Here is a 16,045-nt window from a genome sequence, read left to right on the forward strand (position 1 = left end):
GTCTCATTAACACGGATGCCAAAATCCAAGGTTTTCCAGCAGAACACCACATAGTACCAACAGGATCAATGTTCACCTGTCAGTTGTCATAATGTGGCTGATCAGTGTAGATTTATAGGCAGGAATGGGGGTGTTCTTTGCTACACTACACTACTAATATGACTACAGAAAACTGCAAAAAATATGGATTAGAATCAATTCAGTTGTATCTCTATAGCACAGATTAACAACATATGTCATCTCATAGACTTGTACTGTTTCTGCTGCTTTAACATGAAAATTTCCCCGATGCTGGATCAATAAAAGTTCTGTCTATCTTTCTATCTATCTATCTATCTATCTATCCACGTAGCATAGTAAGATACAGACCATTTATCAACAGAGAACAGAAAACCCAACAATTCAAAGATGTACAGGAGGGGAGAAAAAAGCCTCCGACAGAACCAGACTCGGCAAAGGCGGCCATCTGCCTCGACCGGTTGGGTAAGAGTGGGATGAGATGTGAGGGGGATAAACAGTAATGTACTGTAAGATTCAGAGAACTGTGCAGGTTTAAAGCCAACATCCATAAACCACAAGAAGAGGTGCCGCTTACTCACTATGATTATTATGCAAGTATATGACAGAATCATCCATAAACTTCTTCAGATTTCTTTCTCTTTATCACGTTTTTATTCAAACGTAACATTTTAACCTAAGCTCAGAGCTTCAGTGCAGCTCCTAACCTGAAACAGATTGAAAACAGAAACAGAACTACAACAAATGTTTCCCAAAGGATGCACCAGCTTCACAGGAGACTTCAAAGTATCCCCACCTTCTCACTGCAAGTAGAGGTCTGCACTCACTTGAGAAACTCTCCTCAAACTTATTTTATCAGACCTCATAAATCAGGCTGGATAACTGAAGCTACTCCACATGCAAATCTCTCTGGAGCTCATGCTCACCTGGGTGGAAAGCTGTATGTGATGTTACAAAGGCGACCCACCCTACAAAAGACTGATTGCTTTACAGCTCTGACTCGTGAGGAGAAGAGACCTGGGTTTTGTCTGTCACACTAACTGGCCCCTGTTTCCAATCAGCCGCACACATATCTCTATATGGAGGAATCCTCCAGACTGACAAATGTGGTGATCCTCCCCTGAGAACTCATCGAGAGGCAGGAGCATAACTTTGCACGAGTGTTGAGTTCTGAATCACGCAAAGAGGGAAACAGAAAGCTCCACATAATGACACACTGGTCCAAATTATCAGTGATAATAAGTTCATACTTTACACAGACGATGCATGTGGAGTTGACCTATTCATGAAAAAGAGCTGAGCAAACACACTATATGAATTAGTTTTAGCCTCAAACATGAGATAACAGTGAAAAGAATTTACTAAGAAATGCACTTTGATAGAAGGCGATGAATGACAGCATGTCTGATAGCAATATCTAAAGATTTTCTATGTATGGGACGATCATTCTAGGAAATATTTCAACCGTGCCATCATAAAAACTCGTCAGATAAAAGGAAATGTTTTCCTTCTTGTGGGAAATTCAATCAAAAAGTAACTCTTGGACAGATATATGAGGCGGTGAAGCTCCAAAACCTCATTGTGACCTTTTATATGCAACACACTGAGGCTCGTCCAGGAATGTCCTGATGCAGAAACTAAAGCAGTAATCTATCATCCACCTCTTTCCCTTTCTGATCCCCTATGCTCATCGAGTCGTCTGTGACGGACGGATCAAGATCAGACATCAGCGGCGTCACTGTAGTCATGTATGTTGCATAACGGCACGTGGGGACGCGAGGCAAAAGGAGTACATTTAGGACTGATGGCTTGTTTATTTTCCACAAATCTGCGCTTTACGGCGGGGTTGTGCGTGAGGAGAGATAAATTGCTTAATGGCTTTCCTGGAATGCGAAGTTTACAAGGAGGCTGGATGAAAACTGATTTCGGCCGATAAGGATACAGAGCTGTTTTCTTCTTTGGCACTATTCTTTAATGTTCAAAGTCTGTCAGATTCTGTGAGCCTCAACAGTCCAACACATTTTTACTTTGTTGTTGTTTTTTGACCACAACAATAAGATTGTTTATTTGATAAATTTGCCAGCTTATTCTGCAGAAGACGGGCAGAGCGTGTTTCAAAATGGAAAAAGGAGCCATTCTGGATGCTATAAATCCACTTTTATGACAACAGTACAGGAAGTGAATTTGTATCTAGCTCAACTGTTAAAATTGTATTAAGGCTTAAAATTATGCATGATTAAGGGTGTGGCTGCTTTGAGTGATGGTTGGATGCCTTCACAGAACAGTTGTTTTCATGGTTCGATTCAAATGTGCTCATTGTTTCACCTCTTTTCTGTTTTTGAAATTAGCTAAGAGTTGGAATCAGTCATTTACTTCCCCGATGGCAAAAGATGGAGCTACCACACAAAGCTTCAAAACTGCTGTTCAGGAAAACTATAGGTGACATAATAGTGGGTTCATACATCTTTATATACAGCCAATGGTATTTGCCCAAAATTAATTTCCATCGATGGAGAAAATCAATCTAAGACTTGTTTAAGCAACAAGAAATGCTAACAAAAGCATCAGTCCAAGAGGGCTTGTACCTCTGGGACACCCACTGTGAAATGTGAGATTGAAAGCATTTGCTGTTATTGAACAGTCTTGGCAAATGTAAACAGTTCTCATGCTCTCTGTCAAAACGCTGACATGTTACAGCTCAGCAGGGAAAAGTCGATTCTAGATCTTGAGATGGCAAACTGCAGGGATAATATTGGGTTAAATAATTGCAGATTGGAGCTTCATTGTTGTACAAACATTTCTCCGAGTCAGAGCTACTACAGCTAAGACGAGTTAAGAAAAGAGGAAGCTAATGTGAGGGAGTATTTGTCCCTGTCATGATTGAATGAATGCAGCAGTTGGACCACAAATCCTCCTATGCTCTTCAAAGTTGCTCACTTACACTTATCTTGTAAAAAAAAAGTGCCGGTACGACTCCTTTCACAAAAAAGGCCTCTTGAGCAGAAATTCTGCAGCATACGTACATTGATTGAATAATGAGTCAGTGCATGGAGATTAGCCGTGCTGCAGAGTTTTTTTGATATCTCTCAACATTTGAAACTAATTTCCCAAAAGGTATGGGAAAAACCCTCACCACTCTGAGCTCCAAGACAAACAGAAATGTGTTGCTGGCAGTGATTACCTCCTCCGCTTGTTCATAAAGCTCCTGGCCCAAAGGAAGGACTTCTGGCCTGGAATCATTTGGTTGAGAGGCCTCAGATTGTCACTACACTCACTGTGGGAGCCACTTAGTGGATCAGAGCCTGCAGCCCGTTCAGAGCTGACTCAAGCTTGGACTGCTTCCAATGGGAACGGAAACAGAGGCATGTGCTGAAACAACGACATGAGATTGACGGTAGCCTGATCATAGTTATGACATACGAGGGGTCATACATGGAACGACGAAGTCCAGCATTTGTTAGTGCAAAAAGCTTTGATCCAGAGTTGACCTAAAGATAACAATTCTCCACTCTGCCAACTAAGCTATCGAAAGACATACGTATACATATATAAACATCTTAAAACTGTTTTAATGATGCAATAAACAGTTTGTCATGAATATCCCACATGAAACAGGCATCTATCATAATCCAAGCAGCTGTTTTTCATGTTTAAGTCCTTGTAGCACTGAGCTTTTGCAAATCAAACATTAAAAATGTATTTTAGCATCCATGCAAATGTGAAACAGTTGTAAAGGTCTTACGTCCATCGATAACTCAGTGGGCGCAGTGGACGATTGAAGGGGTAAGATGACAGCTATCTTTAGGTCGCTGGTTCAACTTTCTTTCCCATTCTGATTCTCGTTTTGACTTTCAATTGTCCTGACCGTGTCTACATGCCTAAATGCATTGAGTTGCCACTATGTGATTAGTTGATTAGCTATTTGAGTTAAGAAGCAAAACAGTTGTACAAAATAAAGGAGCCAGTGAGTTTATGTAGACAGTTCACTCTGCCTCATCACGCAATGAAAATGATCAAGTGCGATAATATAATGTTTATAATATTACTTTCTATTACCTCTTATGATAAATTGTACACACCATGTGTTCATATAATGTGGGCGCAATTATCCATCATGTCATACCAGTACATGTCAAAGGTGTACATAGTTTTATTATTGTCTTTATTTTTTTTCCATTATAATTTCATATTTCTTGTCTTGTTCTCTTTTTATTATATTTTATTTGTGTCCAGCTGCTGTAATGTGTGAATTTTTCTGGTAAAGGAAAATTAAATTTATGTTATTATCCTTGTATGAGAACGAACTACCTAAAATCAAATGAAGGGTTTGGAAGCAGAGTGGTCTAACCCACTTTCCATAGTTTCTGATAAAAATGGGTTCAGAGTTTTGTGTTTTTAAGAATGGTCTAACAGTCGAAGTGCCGCTGTAAAGCTATATTTGGGTTGTGGGTTAGACCACTTTGCCAATAAAATCTGGACCATAAAATATTACAGAAATTATATAAAACTCAGTCGGGATTTTTTTGTGGGTTAGACCACTCTGCTTCTAACCCCTTCAAATAACATTTTCCCAAAAAAAAAGGTCTATTTACCATAAGAGAGCACTATTTTGGATAATTTTGTTTGTGATACTTCTGTAGTTTTTCCTGAATACAGAATTTATGGTAGTAATTTAATACATAACGCATTCTTTTGATTCCTTGTCTTGAGAGGACCAATGTTCAGAAAAGACAGGTGGAGCTAATTTATACTTACAGATGTAAATAACACGAATCTCTCTCTCTGTGTTTTGCTTTTGCTTCTACAGTCTGAAGGTAACAAGTTAACAAACACAACTTTGACAGTGAAGAATGAGTGGCAAGAGGCAGTCATTAAGTCTTTCTCTCATGTCCGCTCACTGGCCGGGTGTCATTACGTTTATGTTTTGCTCCGTCCTGTCCGAGGAAACCCATCCCTCGTGAGCATGTAGGGGGGTGTCGTCCACCGAGGCCCCAGTTATCTGCCCCGTCATTGGTCACCGCGAAACCTGCATGGGTTTAAAACCAGATGCTGCTTTCTTCCCTCCCTTCACACAGCACTGCCCTTAAAAAAAGCCAGATAGGGAGGGACAGACAGTCTGATTACTGAGTGTGACTGTGTGAGAGATAAAGTCAGAGTTGGCCTCAGGATGCCTGCGTACGCCACCAACATGAGGCTGAAGTTCCCCATCTTGGCCTTGATCCTTGAGATTATCACCATCATCCTGTTTGCAGTGTTTGTGGACTACGACGATGGGAAAGGTCACGGGCACGACCCGCACTCCAATGAGACCGACCATGAGCAGCAGCCAATGGATCTCTACCCCAGTAAGTCTACCTGGGGCCGCATGCTGAGGCATGCTCTGCTGCTGAATGCCTCGATGTTTGGTGTCTAGACTACTTCTACAGAGCCTTTGCTGCATCTTGTCAATTTGCAAAAATTCACCCTAAAAACAAACAAAATATCTGTGAGGTCTCCATTGGTTTGTTGATCCAAGGTGGTTTCTAGCAGAAAAATACTAAAATTAAGATTGCTTCTATGTAATTTCACAGCTTTGGTTTTATATTTTTAAACTCTGAGGTGTTGAGTGATCTAGAAATCCTGCCTTCTCTCGCTGGAGTGATGTGAATCCTGTTTGCTGGGTATAATTTTCCAGTTACTTGCAAACAGAAATAGAAGAGTTTTGGGGCTTGTTTTCAGAGCAGGTCTGCTGAGTGCAATAAGAGGAGTCATGGGGCTGCTTTCTATTGAAACACACGCAGCTAAGAAGTCAAGAAGATCCTGCAGGGAAACATCTCTCATACAGAGGAGGTCACATGTGATTTGAATTACTGTCCAAAAGAGGTAAAAAATGACAAGGACAGATGGTAATTGGGGCAGAAAAATGCAGTTTTGTGTGGAATTTCAATTCCCAAAGTGGTGTTGTATAAGTTTTGGTATTTTTCAGCGAGTTTTTACTGAGGTTTCTATGGTTAGGTGGCATCTTTATCTGCGTTAAGATAGCCACAGCTTTTAACTGACATTCACTGTGTGGATTTCTGCTCATGATTGGGCGGGGCAGTTATGACCAATAGAGATTAGCTCAACATTAAGGCTGCGACTATCTCCCACTGCAGATGCAACGTTTTGGCCACATTCTGGCATAAACGCAGTTTACAAAACTTGATTATTTTAAATTGCACTTGAGCTAATTGAAAGATCCGTCTTCAAACAATAATGTACTTTTCATGAAAAGTTGTTATAAAAACAGCTTAAAATTATATTTTTGCCCGTCAAAAATAGAGAATATATGGGCAAAATTTGTCAGAGGTGCCAAAGCTCACATTATGAATTGTTAAGAGACAGATGTCTGCAAATGACTTTTGTTAATGAGCTATCCTCTTTATCCATGACCATCTAAAATGTGACAAAAAGAAAGTACAAGGGCAGTTATGTCCAATAGAGATTAGCTCAACATTAAGGTTGCGACTATCTCCCGCTCCAGATGCAACATTTTAGCCATATTCTGGCACAAAAGCAGTTAAAGAAAATTCTTTATTTAAATTTCCTTTGCACTTATACTGGATAAGAACTAATTTAAAGATCCTGCTTTAAACAATAATGTAGTTTGCATGAAAAACTGTTTAAAAAAAGCGTAACATTAAATTTTTGCTTGTCAAGAATACAGAATATATGGGCAAAATATTTATTAGAGGTGCCAAAGCTCCCATTATGATGTGTTAAAGGAGAAATGTTTGCAAATGGCTTTTGTTAGCGAGCTATCCTGAATGTCCATGATAATTTCAAATGTGAAAAAAGCTGGAAGTATGCATTTGCGTTCAGAGATCCACTATCTAATGCATACCAGACATCTGTAATTGTTGGTTCAAAGCAAGACAAATAAGCAGCTTTATGAAAACATCAAAGCAGAGGAAATATGCTGCTCCAGCGTTTGAAAAACTTCATTTCTCTGTGTGCACCGGTTGCATCACACTACAGTAGCAGAGGGATTCTCCCTAGTCTTGGCTCACCCAGTTCTTCAGAATATTACCTAACATCTGGGAGTGCTGCCAGTCACCATGGCTGCTTTCCAACTTTATCTCATCCCCATCCTCAATGTGCTGCTCACTACGAGGGAAGCAGGTCTGAGTAGCTGGGAGATGGAGAGGGGTCAGAAAGTAAGGCGGTTTCCCTAAAAACATCTCTGTGGATTAACGCCCGGTCAGATATAGATAGATTTTCTTTTCTTTCTCAATTCTGAGTTGTTTTTTTGTAAGATTGTGAAATGTAATAATAAAATGAAAAGGGGAGGCAAAAAACTGACCACCCATTCTTTAAATGTTCTGCTTTATAAAACCCAACATAAATGACATTTCTTTAACCAATTCACATTTTATTTGGTCATTTCATTTACACTTTTTTAACATCAAAATATTCTCCCTGTTTTTGTTTTGGTTGACTTCTTATTTTCCCTTTTAACCTAATGGAATAGATGTTAGCTTAGCATAGTGGATGTACACTACTGTTCAAAAGTTTGGGGTCACTTAGAAACATTCTTATTTTTGAAAGAAACACTTTTATTTTCAATGAAGATAACATTAAATTAATCAGAATTAAAGTCTAGACATTGTAAATGTAGTAAATGACTGTTGTAGCTGGAAATTGCTGATTAAAATGGAATATCTCCATAGGGGGATCACTCCTGTGTTCTAATGCTACATTGTGCTAGCTAAATGTGTTGAAACACTAATTGATGATTAGAAAACCTTTGTGCAGTTATGTTAGCACAAGAATAGTAGTGTGAGCTACCATGAAATTGCCTGGTTGACCCCCAAACTTTTGAACAGTAGTATAGATTGTGGCTAAAAACCTCCGCTATCTGGGTGTTACCATTTTCAAACTTCCCTTCACTACAGGAAACAACAATCTCCGGCAGTTTTTCTTCAGGGAATTATACATCTTAATGACGGTTTTCGCCTCCTTGCACGCAAATGTTCCACCAAAACAATTCCACCGCTTTGAGGTGGCACTGCTAGTACATTCTTTGCCTAGCTCTGCCCAATACAACTATGATTGATTTAAAGGAATACAAACAGATTGTTTCACTAGCAGAATGAAAATGATGTGCGGCAGACCATTCTACAGCACGCAACACTAAGCTGAGACAACTAGTTTGACTCTCTTCAAAGTTAGCGAAAACCAGAATTGCTCAATGTTTAACAGCTTTTATGTAAAAACAACATGTTGCCAAACTGTTACTTGGCCAGATGCAATAACTTCCTGGAACTGTAACTGGTTGGCTGGCAACTTCACAGAGAAGGCTACACTGTAACAATTAAGCAAGCGAGATGTAGCATTTCAATTAGAGAGCTTTAGAGATGCTAATGGTCAGATCTTTTCACTTTCAGACAGTTTTAGGATAACTAACAACTTGCATAAAAAGAAACAGACGAAAAATACTTCTCAGATCACAAAAGCGTTTCTTTAAGACTGTAGATAGTAGGCTCCGATATAAGCCTTACTGCCTTTTCAATAGCCAAAGAAGGTGTGTCCTGGCCGGAGAACAGCTACATGCTCACTATAAACTAAGGAAATGAAGTCTATTGTTTCATAGCCTGACGATATCTCCACCTTGATGTCTTTTCCACATGAGAAGTTAATCATATCAAGCTTAAAGTCGTTTAGAAAGTAGGAGTCGCACGTCCCATTATGATAATGGCTGTGAAGGAGCGTCCAGTTTTACGTAATTCCCCCCAGACGCACCCTACCTTAACTCCTCTTAAAGATCTCCGTTTTTTGTGTTCGTATTTTTGAGAATACAGTGAAAACACCTCAAATGGATCATGAAACACTGGATGTCACTGGCAAATTTCAAACACTGCTGTCTTTGTAAGTCTTAGTTGACACAAAGAGATAAGAGAGCGCCAAATATCCCCTCCCCCTGAGACTTCATAAGTTTAAACTTATTAAGATCATAAGCACTTCACAGAAAAAAACAGCACAACCCAACAGAAGCAGCAGGGGATTTCTCCCAGAATGCCATTCCCGGTGTGATTGAATTGCTTTTCCAGCTAACAGGTCACGCCCGACAATACAGCCCCTGTAGAAGGAACTCCTGTGAACTTCACCGACTGCTCAATAAATCATTTAAACTACAAAGTCAAAAGAATATCATCGTGAATCAGAGCAAATAAATGAGCTTTTCATTGAAGGTAGACTTTGTGTTTTATCTGATTTAAGTTCATGTTCTCATTTAAGTGAGTCTGTCACAGCAAAGATGCACCCTGTCAATGAATCTGCGGCAGAACTGACCTCTCTTCTTACATCCGCAGTGTTTCAGGACGTCCACGTCATGATCTTCATCGGCTTCGGGTTCCTGATGACGTTCCTCAAGAGATACGGCTTCAGCAGCGTGGGCATCAACTTGCTGCTGGCTGCCTTCGGCCTGCAGTGGGGCCTCCTCATGCAGGGCATCTGGCATCTGGATGATGGCAAGATCAAAATCAACATCTTCAAGTACGGCTGATTTTACTGAAGATATTTCCTTTTTAATCTGGCTGCATGTTGTCAAGCTGCAGAATAAATTTAGGAGTGATCAGACACCTCTCTGATGGTCTACCAAAACATGCTAAAACTTGCACAGCAGTGTATTTCACCACTTTTTTGATGCTTAACAACCCTGATCGCTGCTGAGGAGCTCTGACAGGTCACTTTACGTTCTGGGGTTATTTTGGTTCTCCTCATGACTTGTTTTCTTCCCTCTCTTGCAGAATAATCAACGCAGACTTCAGCACAGCTACAGTCCTGATCTCCTTTGGTGCCGTTCTGGGTAAAACCAGCCCTGTGCAGCTCCTCATCATGACCATACTGGAGATCACCATCTTCTCCATCAACGAGCATCTGGTGGCTACTGTTCTAAAGGTGAGTTTTATATGGACGCATGCACACAAAGATCAAGATGAAGTAAATCACACCGTGCTCATGGAAATCTGTCCAACACTTTATTTAACAGGCTAATGATGTCGGAGCGTCGATGGTCATCCACGCTTATGGAGCTTACTTCGGCTTAGCAGTGGCTCGTGTCCTTTACAGACCAGGTTTAAGAAACGGGCATGAGAACGAGGGATCAGTTTATCACTCTGATCTGTTTGCTATGATTGGTAAGAGACAAACTAATTTAATATATCAGTCATGTACACAAAGTAAAGGATTTGTTGGGCATTGTACATGTTATATATTTCTCTGATTGTTCCATATCTGACCTACTGTGTTGAGGTTTGGGGAAATATCTGTAAGACAAACATCCAGTTAGCTTTCATTTTACAGAAAAGAACCATAAGAATAATCAGTTGAAAAAGAAATATAGAGATCCAACAAACCCACCATTCCTTGAGGTAAAACTGTTGAAGAAATCATCTGCAAATTATGTATAAAGCTCATAGAGAAACTTTACCTGTCAATGTCCAGAACAGATTTGCAAAAAGAGAAAATAAGTAAAAGGAACAGAGTTCTTCATAAAACCAAGATTTAGGACCAAATTAATGTAATGCTGCATTTCTGTGAAAGGGGTCAATTCATGGAACAATCTAAACAAAGAATCAAAAGAATTTAAATCACACACAAGATTTAAAAACGGAATTAAAACCAGTGTATTATTAAAATACAAAGAAATTAATTAAGAGTATTATAGTGTTTTTCATGAGAGAAAACTCAGACATTAGAGTCATTTTGTTTGTTGTTTGTTTTTAATGTTCATTGTAAACTTAATGTTTGATATACAGGGACAGATTACAGAAGTTTATTCTTCTTTCTGCTCCCCTTCATTCAGAAGTTTGGAAACTTCAGATTTTGTATGGTATTGAATTATAAATAAAAATAAAAATAACCATAATGTGTTTACAGGAGTAATTTACTCCAGTTGGCTGCAAGTTTCTCTTTCTGGGTCATCTTGCAGAACTTCTGCCATCTAGTGGACACAAACAGTCATGCACCATGTACCACGATTAAGTTGAGTTAAGCTAATTTGATCTTTTTTTTAAATATTTGATAGGGACAACACATATTAATGAATGTCTATTTAGACAGTAATAGACATAAACATGCCGGATTATAGCAGGAATGCTAATTTACATCCGCAGTCCCGAGGCAGGTTAAAAAAAAAAGCACAACAATGAAACATAGGACCATAGATCACAATAAAAGCACATTACAAAAAGTACACAAAGAAGTTAAGGGTCAATGGTCACAAGACTGGTTCACTTTCAGGCACTGTTTAAGGTGAGTTTTGAAGGTTGCTAACGTGGGGCACTCCCTTATGGAGAGAGGAAGGCTGTTCCAGATCTTACCGGCCTTTACAGAAGGAGCATTTTGCCCAAAGGCTGTTTTTCTGTGTAGGACCTCACAGTCCCCTCTAAAGGAAGGCCTGGCTGTGAGCACTTCTTTTAAGAAAGTCAGACATCTCAACTGTGCATCACTTTTGTTTCGTAAAAGTTGGTGTCAACACTAACTAACTTTCAATGTGATTTGACATTTGACAGGAACTGTCTTCCTGTGGATGTTCTGGCCCAGCTTTAACTCGGCCATCGCTGATCCAGGTTTCACCCAGCTCACCGCAGTGATCAACACCTACCTCTCCCTGGCTGCCTGTGTGCTCTCTGCCTACGCCATCTCCAGCCTCGTGGAGCACAAAGGAAAACTGGACATGGTCAGGGAGGCAACTTTGAGACAACTATACCTTCCTGACTTTAAATGTGCAGATTCAAATACCTGCTGTTATGTATTTATCCTCCACAGGTGCACATTCAAAACGCCACATTGGCTGGTGGCGTTGCCGTGGGAACATGTGCTGACATGAACATCGGGCCGTTCGGGGCCATGCTGATCGGACTCGTCGCGGGCATCATCTCCACCGTGGGCTTCAAGTTCCTGAGTGTGAGTCAAGAAAAGCAAACAAAAATGGCACCAAAAGCTGGATACATAGACAGTTTCAATTAAATGTTTTAAATTTAAACTTCTTCATCTTTGGGGTGCAACAATTAAGGACTTGAGCGCCCAAAGAAACAACATGAACATCCTCAGGCTCGATGAATAAGAGATGCTTGAGAGAATTTTGCTCTCATCACTGCACCAGAGTGAGATATGAAAAAAGGCAAAAAATATACTTCTTTTTTACTTCCACCAAATCAAATCTGAAAATTAGATTGTGAATAACAGCAGCACATGCTGAAGTTACTGAGGCCTCTTTAGCAAGCTTCTAAAATTGGCAGCAGGTTGCATTTTACAGATATGGTCTGGTGCAGGGACCTCCAGGTGAATAAAGTGATGAATTTTTCATAACTGATGCATAATTTTAAGCATTAGAGGCAAAAATAATCCTTGGTTGGGCTTCTTAAATGTGAATATTTTCGGTTTATCTTGCTTTTTCTCTGATAGTAAATTGAATATTTTGCTAGTCAGACAAAATACAATGTCTGAAAACATCACTTTTCGATCTTGATCCATGATGACGGGGAAGCCCAATTTTAAAATCTAAATGCCCATTTCACCTTTAAGACTCCATTGGTTGCATCTTCTTTCCTTCCTCTGTAGCCCATCCTGGCATCCAGCATGGGTATCCAGGATACCTGCGGTGTCCACAATCTGCACGGCATGCCTGGCATCCTGGGCGGACTGGCTGGTATTGTGGCTGTGTCTTTGGGAAAGAAAGAGGGGTAAGAACCATCTCACTCGATACAAATCCTATGCATATTAACATACACTCACCGACCACTTTATTAGGCACACCTGTTCAATTGCTTGTCAACACAAATAGCGAATCAGCCAATCACATGGCCACAACTCAAGGCATTTAGGCACAGTCAAGACAACTTAATTTCAGTTCAAATCGAGCATCAGAATGGGGAAGAAAGGGGATGTAAGTGACTTTGAACGTGGCATGGTTGCTGGTCTGAGTATTTCACAAACTGCTGATCTACTGGGATTTTCACACACAACCATCTCTAGGGTTTACAGAGAATGGTCCCAAAAAGAGAAAATATCCAGTGAGCTGCAAGTTGTGTGAGACTCTATAAAACACTGTAAAAACACAATTTAGCAGCAGCAGTAATATAAATATTGTGAGTGGGTTAAGAGGTTGTTATTTTGACAGAAAGTGACAGCAGTGCAGATTTAAGGTTAAAGTTCAGTATAGTGACAACTGCATGATGCTATCATGTCAATGTGGAGCAAAATCTCAGAGGAATGTTTCCAGCACCTTGTTGAAAGTATGACACCAAGAAATAAGGCAGTTCTGAAAGTCCAATCTTTTACTAGCAAGACGTATCTAATAAAGTGGCCAGTGAGTGTATATGCACACATAGAGGTATTGTTTGCGGCTATAAAGTAATTTAATGCTTCCTTTAAACATCACCTCTGACTGTCCTGTCTCTCCTCCTGTTCAGAGGTGATCCTGCCATGCAAGCTGCCGCCTTGGCTTCATCTCTGGGCTTCGCTTTGGTTGGAGGTGCTGTTACAGGTGAGCGGAATGTGACTGTGAGATTTCTGTGCACGGAGGTCACCACTCGATAGGAAAGGATTTATAATTTAGCAAAAGGGCAACAATTGATCTTCTTCTTCCAGGTTTCATAATGAACCTGCCGATCTGGAGTCAACCTCCAGACCAGAACTGCTACGACGACTCTCTTTACTGGGAGGTAGGAAATCCTGTTCCTCATGTATTGTCTCCAGTGTCTGACTGTCAAGCATCATAAGTGTTTGCCGAAGTTATTACATGAGTGGTTTCAGGATTACATAGGATAGATGTGGTTTCTGCCGTTGATATAGTCCAAATTATATCAGACAGGTTTTAATTGATTTATTTTTTATATTTTTAAATTGACTGCATTGGAAGTCACCGTGACAAATTCTGTTGTATGTCAGCCGGTAACTGTAGTTTAAAGACTATGTCATTGAGCTGCAGACAGATCATTTATATTGCATGTTTTCCAGGTTCCTGAGGAAGAGGACGAGAACGAGGAGAGCTTGGCTCACGCAGATCACTCAAAGAACAAAGCAGAAGTTTAAACATCTGCGCACCGCTCACACAGCTAAAAATGAAGGATCACTATTTAGCTGTGACTGTAGATAACAATTTGTCAGTTATTTTATCCACACACAGGATATTTTTAACAAATTAGAGACTAAAAACACACAGAAGCAATTAGCATAAAATGTGTCAAATCCAATTTACATACAGAGAAAGAATCTTAAACTTCAGGGATTTTTTTTTACACCTGAAAGTTTTAATAACCAACAACTTTCATGAACCACAAAACACTCTAAAAAATAATGCTTGGGCAGAGCAAATAAAAGCTAACACAACAGCTTGATCTGTTATCAGTCGATCTGTGATAACTTTTTTAATTACATTGAGTTAGAGGAAGGAACTTTCCTTTACAATCTAAGATCATTTTAATTACCAGGCAAAACCAAAATTGGCATGTTAAGATGAAAGAGGGGACATCAAATCCTCAAAAAAATAAATGATGAAGCCAATCTTATGAAGCTACCTCGACTTGAATTTAGTTTTAAATCAAGTAATGAAGAAATTTGAGTTGAACACAATATTAAGTTGATTCAGTTACCAGTATTATTATGTAAACAAAACCCATCTAAGTAATGTTGAAAGGTTTATCTTAATCAGTAAATCCCATTTTGTGTTTTCTTGCAGCTGTGGTCTTCCAATAGGTCCTTACAATGATTTTATAGAGTGTACAAAACAAGATGGACCATTCCACAGCTCCACTGCTGATACAAAACTACTTTACAAGCTTTTCTTTATGTTGTTTTGTACTATAAAAAGCATAGAAGCATGTGTGTTTTTTTTTTAAAGATATTAGTATCGTTTTATTTTGTCTCATACATTTCCTTACACCTAACATGTTAATTTCTGCTGAAGCTCAGGTCAAAGCGAGGAGGTAAAACCAGGCTTTGATCTGTTGCTTCACTTTACCTCACTGGAGCCCAAGCCTTCTGCGAGGAGTCAGACGGCGTGAAAGCAGCAGCTCTTCACTCTGATGTGGGCAGGGAAAGTCGCATAATGTTCCTAATGTTAACTAATGAACCTTTGTGTCTTATCTTGTACTGCTTCCAAACGTTGTCTAGCCTTCTGATGACAGCTGTACACTTCAGCATTCGAGTGTTTGTCACTGGGCAACTTGTGTTTTCTATTTACAGCAAATGTATTCTTGCATGTACATACAGTTTATTTCTTAGATGGTTTGACACGGTCAGTTTTATCAAACGCAAAAAAAAAATAGCAGCTGGTACTGAACATTTTTCCATATATCTCACAGAATTGAACAATCTTACATAGTGATCTGAAGTGAAAACTGTTTTACCATTTTGGCAGCATCATTCTGCCGGCTTTGTACCTGTTTTCTCTGTTGGTGACTCAGTCTAACAGGGTAAACTGTCACAACTGCAACATACCTCATGCATTTGGGCTCATAAGTTTACATACTCAAGCAGAATCACAGCAAATACAGTTGTGTGACAATAAAAAACTATTGTCTGACTGCTAATCCTAAATGAAAGAAAAGTTTTTCCATGATCAAACATATTTTCTCATTTTAAAAAAGGACATTATTCCACAAATGATTACCAGGGCATGTAAACTTATGAGCAAAACTGTATATTATAGGATTACAACTCACTTTGTCCTCTGATTATTGTTTTAAACTGCCAAGACAGGTTTTATTCTTAACATAAAATCACAGGACTGATAGGCATAGATGAAACTGAGTACACAAAGAGTTAATCAATGATATTCTGCTTTGATAAATAATTTAGGATGCCCAGAACACTGGAATGCATCGAGATTTTGTATTTTTATACAGTGAGTGTATCCTCTTATTTGTATAATATACTAATACTGTCATAATGTGTTTTTTTTTTAACAATACTAGTGTTTATGTGGTAGTCTTTTAAACTGTGCTGCAACATTAACAGCAACCTTCAAGCATAAACACAGCAGTCCCTGCCATAATCTAAT

The 16,045-nt window shown here is 39.4% G+C and overlaps 1 protein-coding gene across 1 annotated transcript; it reads left to right on the forward strand.

Moving 5' to 3' along the window:
• The first annotated feature begins 5,076 nt into the window (after positions 1-5,076).
• Positions 5,077-16,044, forward strand: rhag (Rh associated glycoprotein). Its single transcript, XM_051960818.1, has 10 exons — positions 5,077-5,363; positions 9,348-9,531; positions 9,786-9,936; positions 10,028-10,175; positions 11,553-11,719; positions 11,809-11,946; positions 12,604-12,725; positions 13,455-13,528; positions 13,633-13,706; positions 14,002-16,044. The coding sequence occupies exons 1-10, from the start codon at positions 5,186-5,188 to the stop codon at positions 14,074-14,076; spliced, it is 1,311 nt and encodes a 436-aa protein (XP_051816778.1). The 5' UTR covers positions 5,077-5,185; the 3' UTR covers positions 14,077-16,044.
• The last annotated feature ends 1 nt before the right edge of the window (position 16,045 follows it).

This window comes from Acanthochromis polyacanthus, chromosome 16 (genome assembly GCF_021347895.1).
Source record: "Acanthochromis polyacanthus isolate Apoly-LR-REF ecotype Palm Island chromosome 16, KAUST_Apoly_ChrSc, whole genome shotgun sequence".
NCBI lineage: Eukaryota > Metazoa > Chordata > Actinopteri > Pomacentridae > Acanthochromis > Acanthochromis polyacanthus.

Coding starts and splice junctions, on each gene's coding strand:
- rhag (XM_051960818.1), top strand. CDS start 5,186: ATGCCTGCGTACGCCACCAACATGAGGCTGAAGTTCCCCATCTTGGCC. Junction 5,364..9,347: donor GCCAATGGATCTCTACCCCA/GTAAGTCTACCT, acceptor TTACATCCGCAG/TGTTTCAGGACGTCCACGTC. Junction 9,532..9,785: donor ATCAAAATCAACATCTTCAA/GTACGGCTGATT, acceptor CCTCTCTTGCAG/AATAATCAACGCAGACTTCA.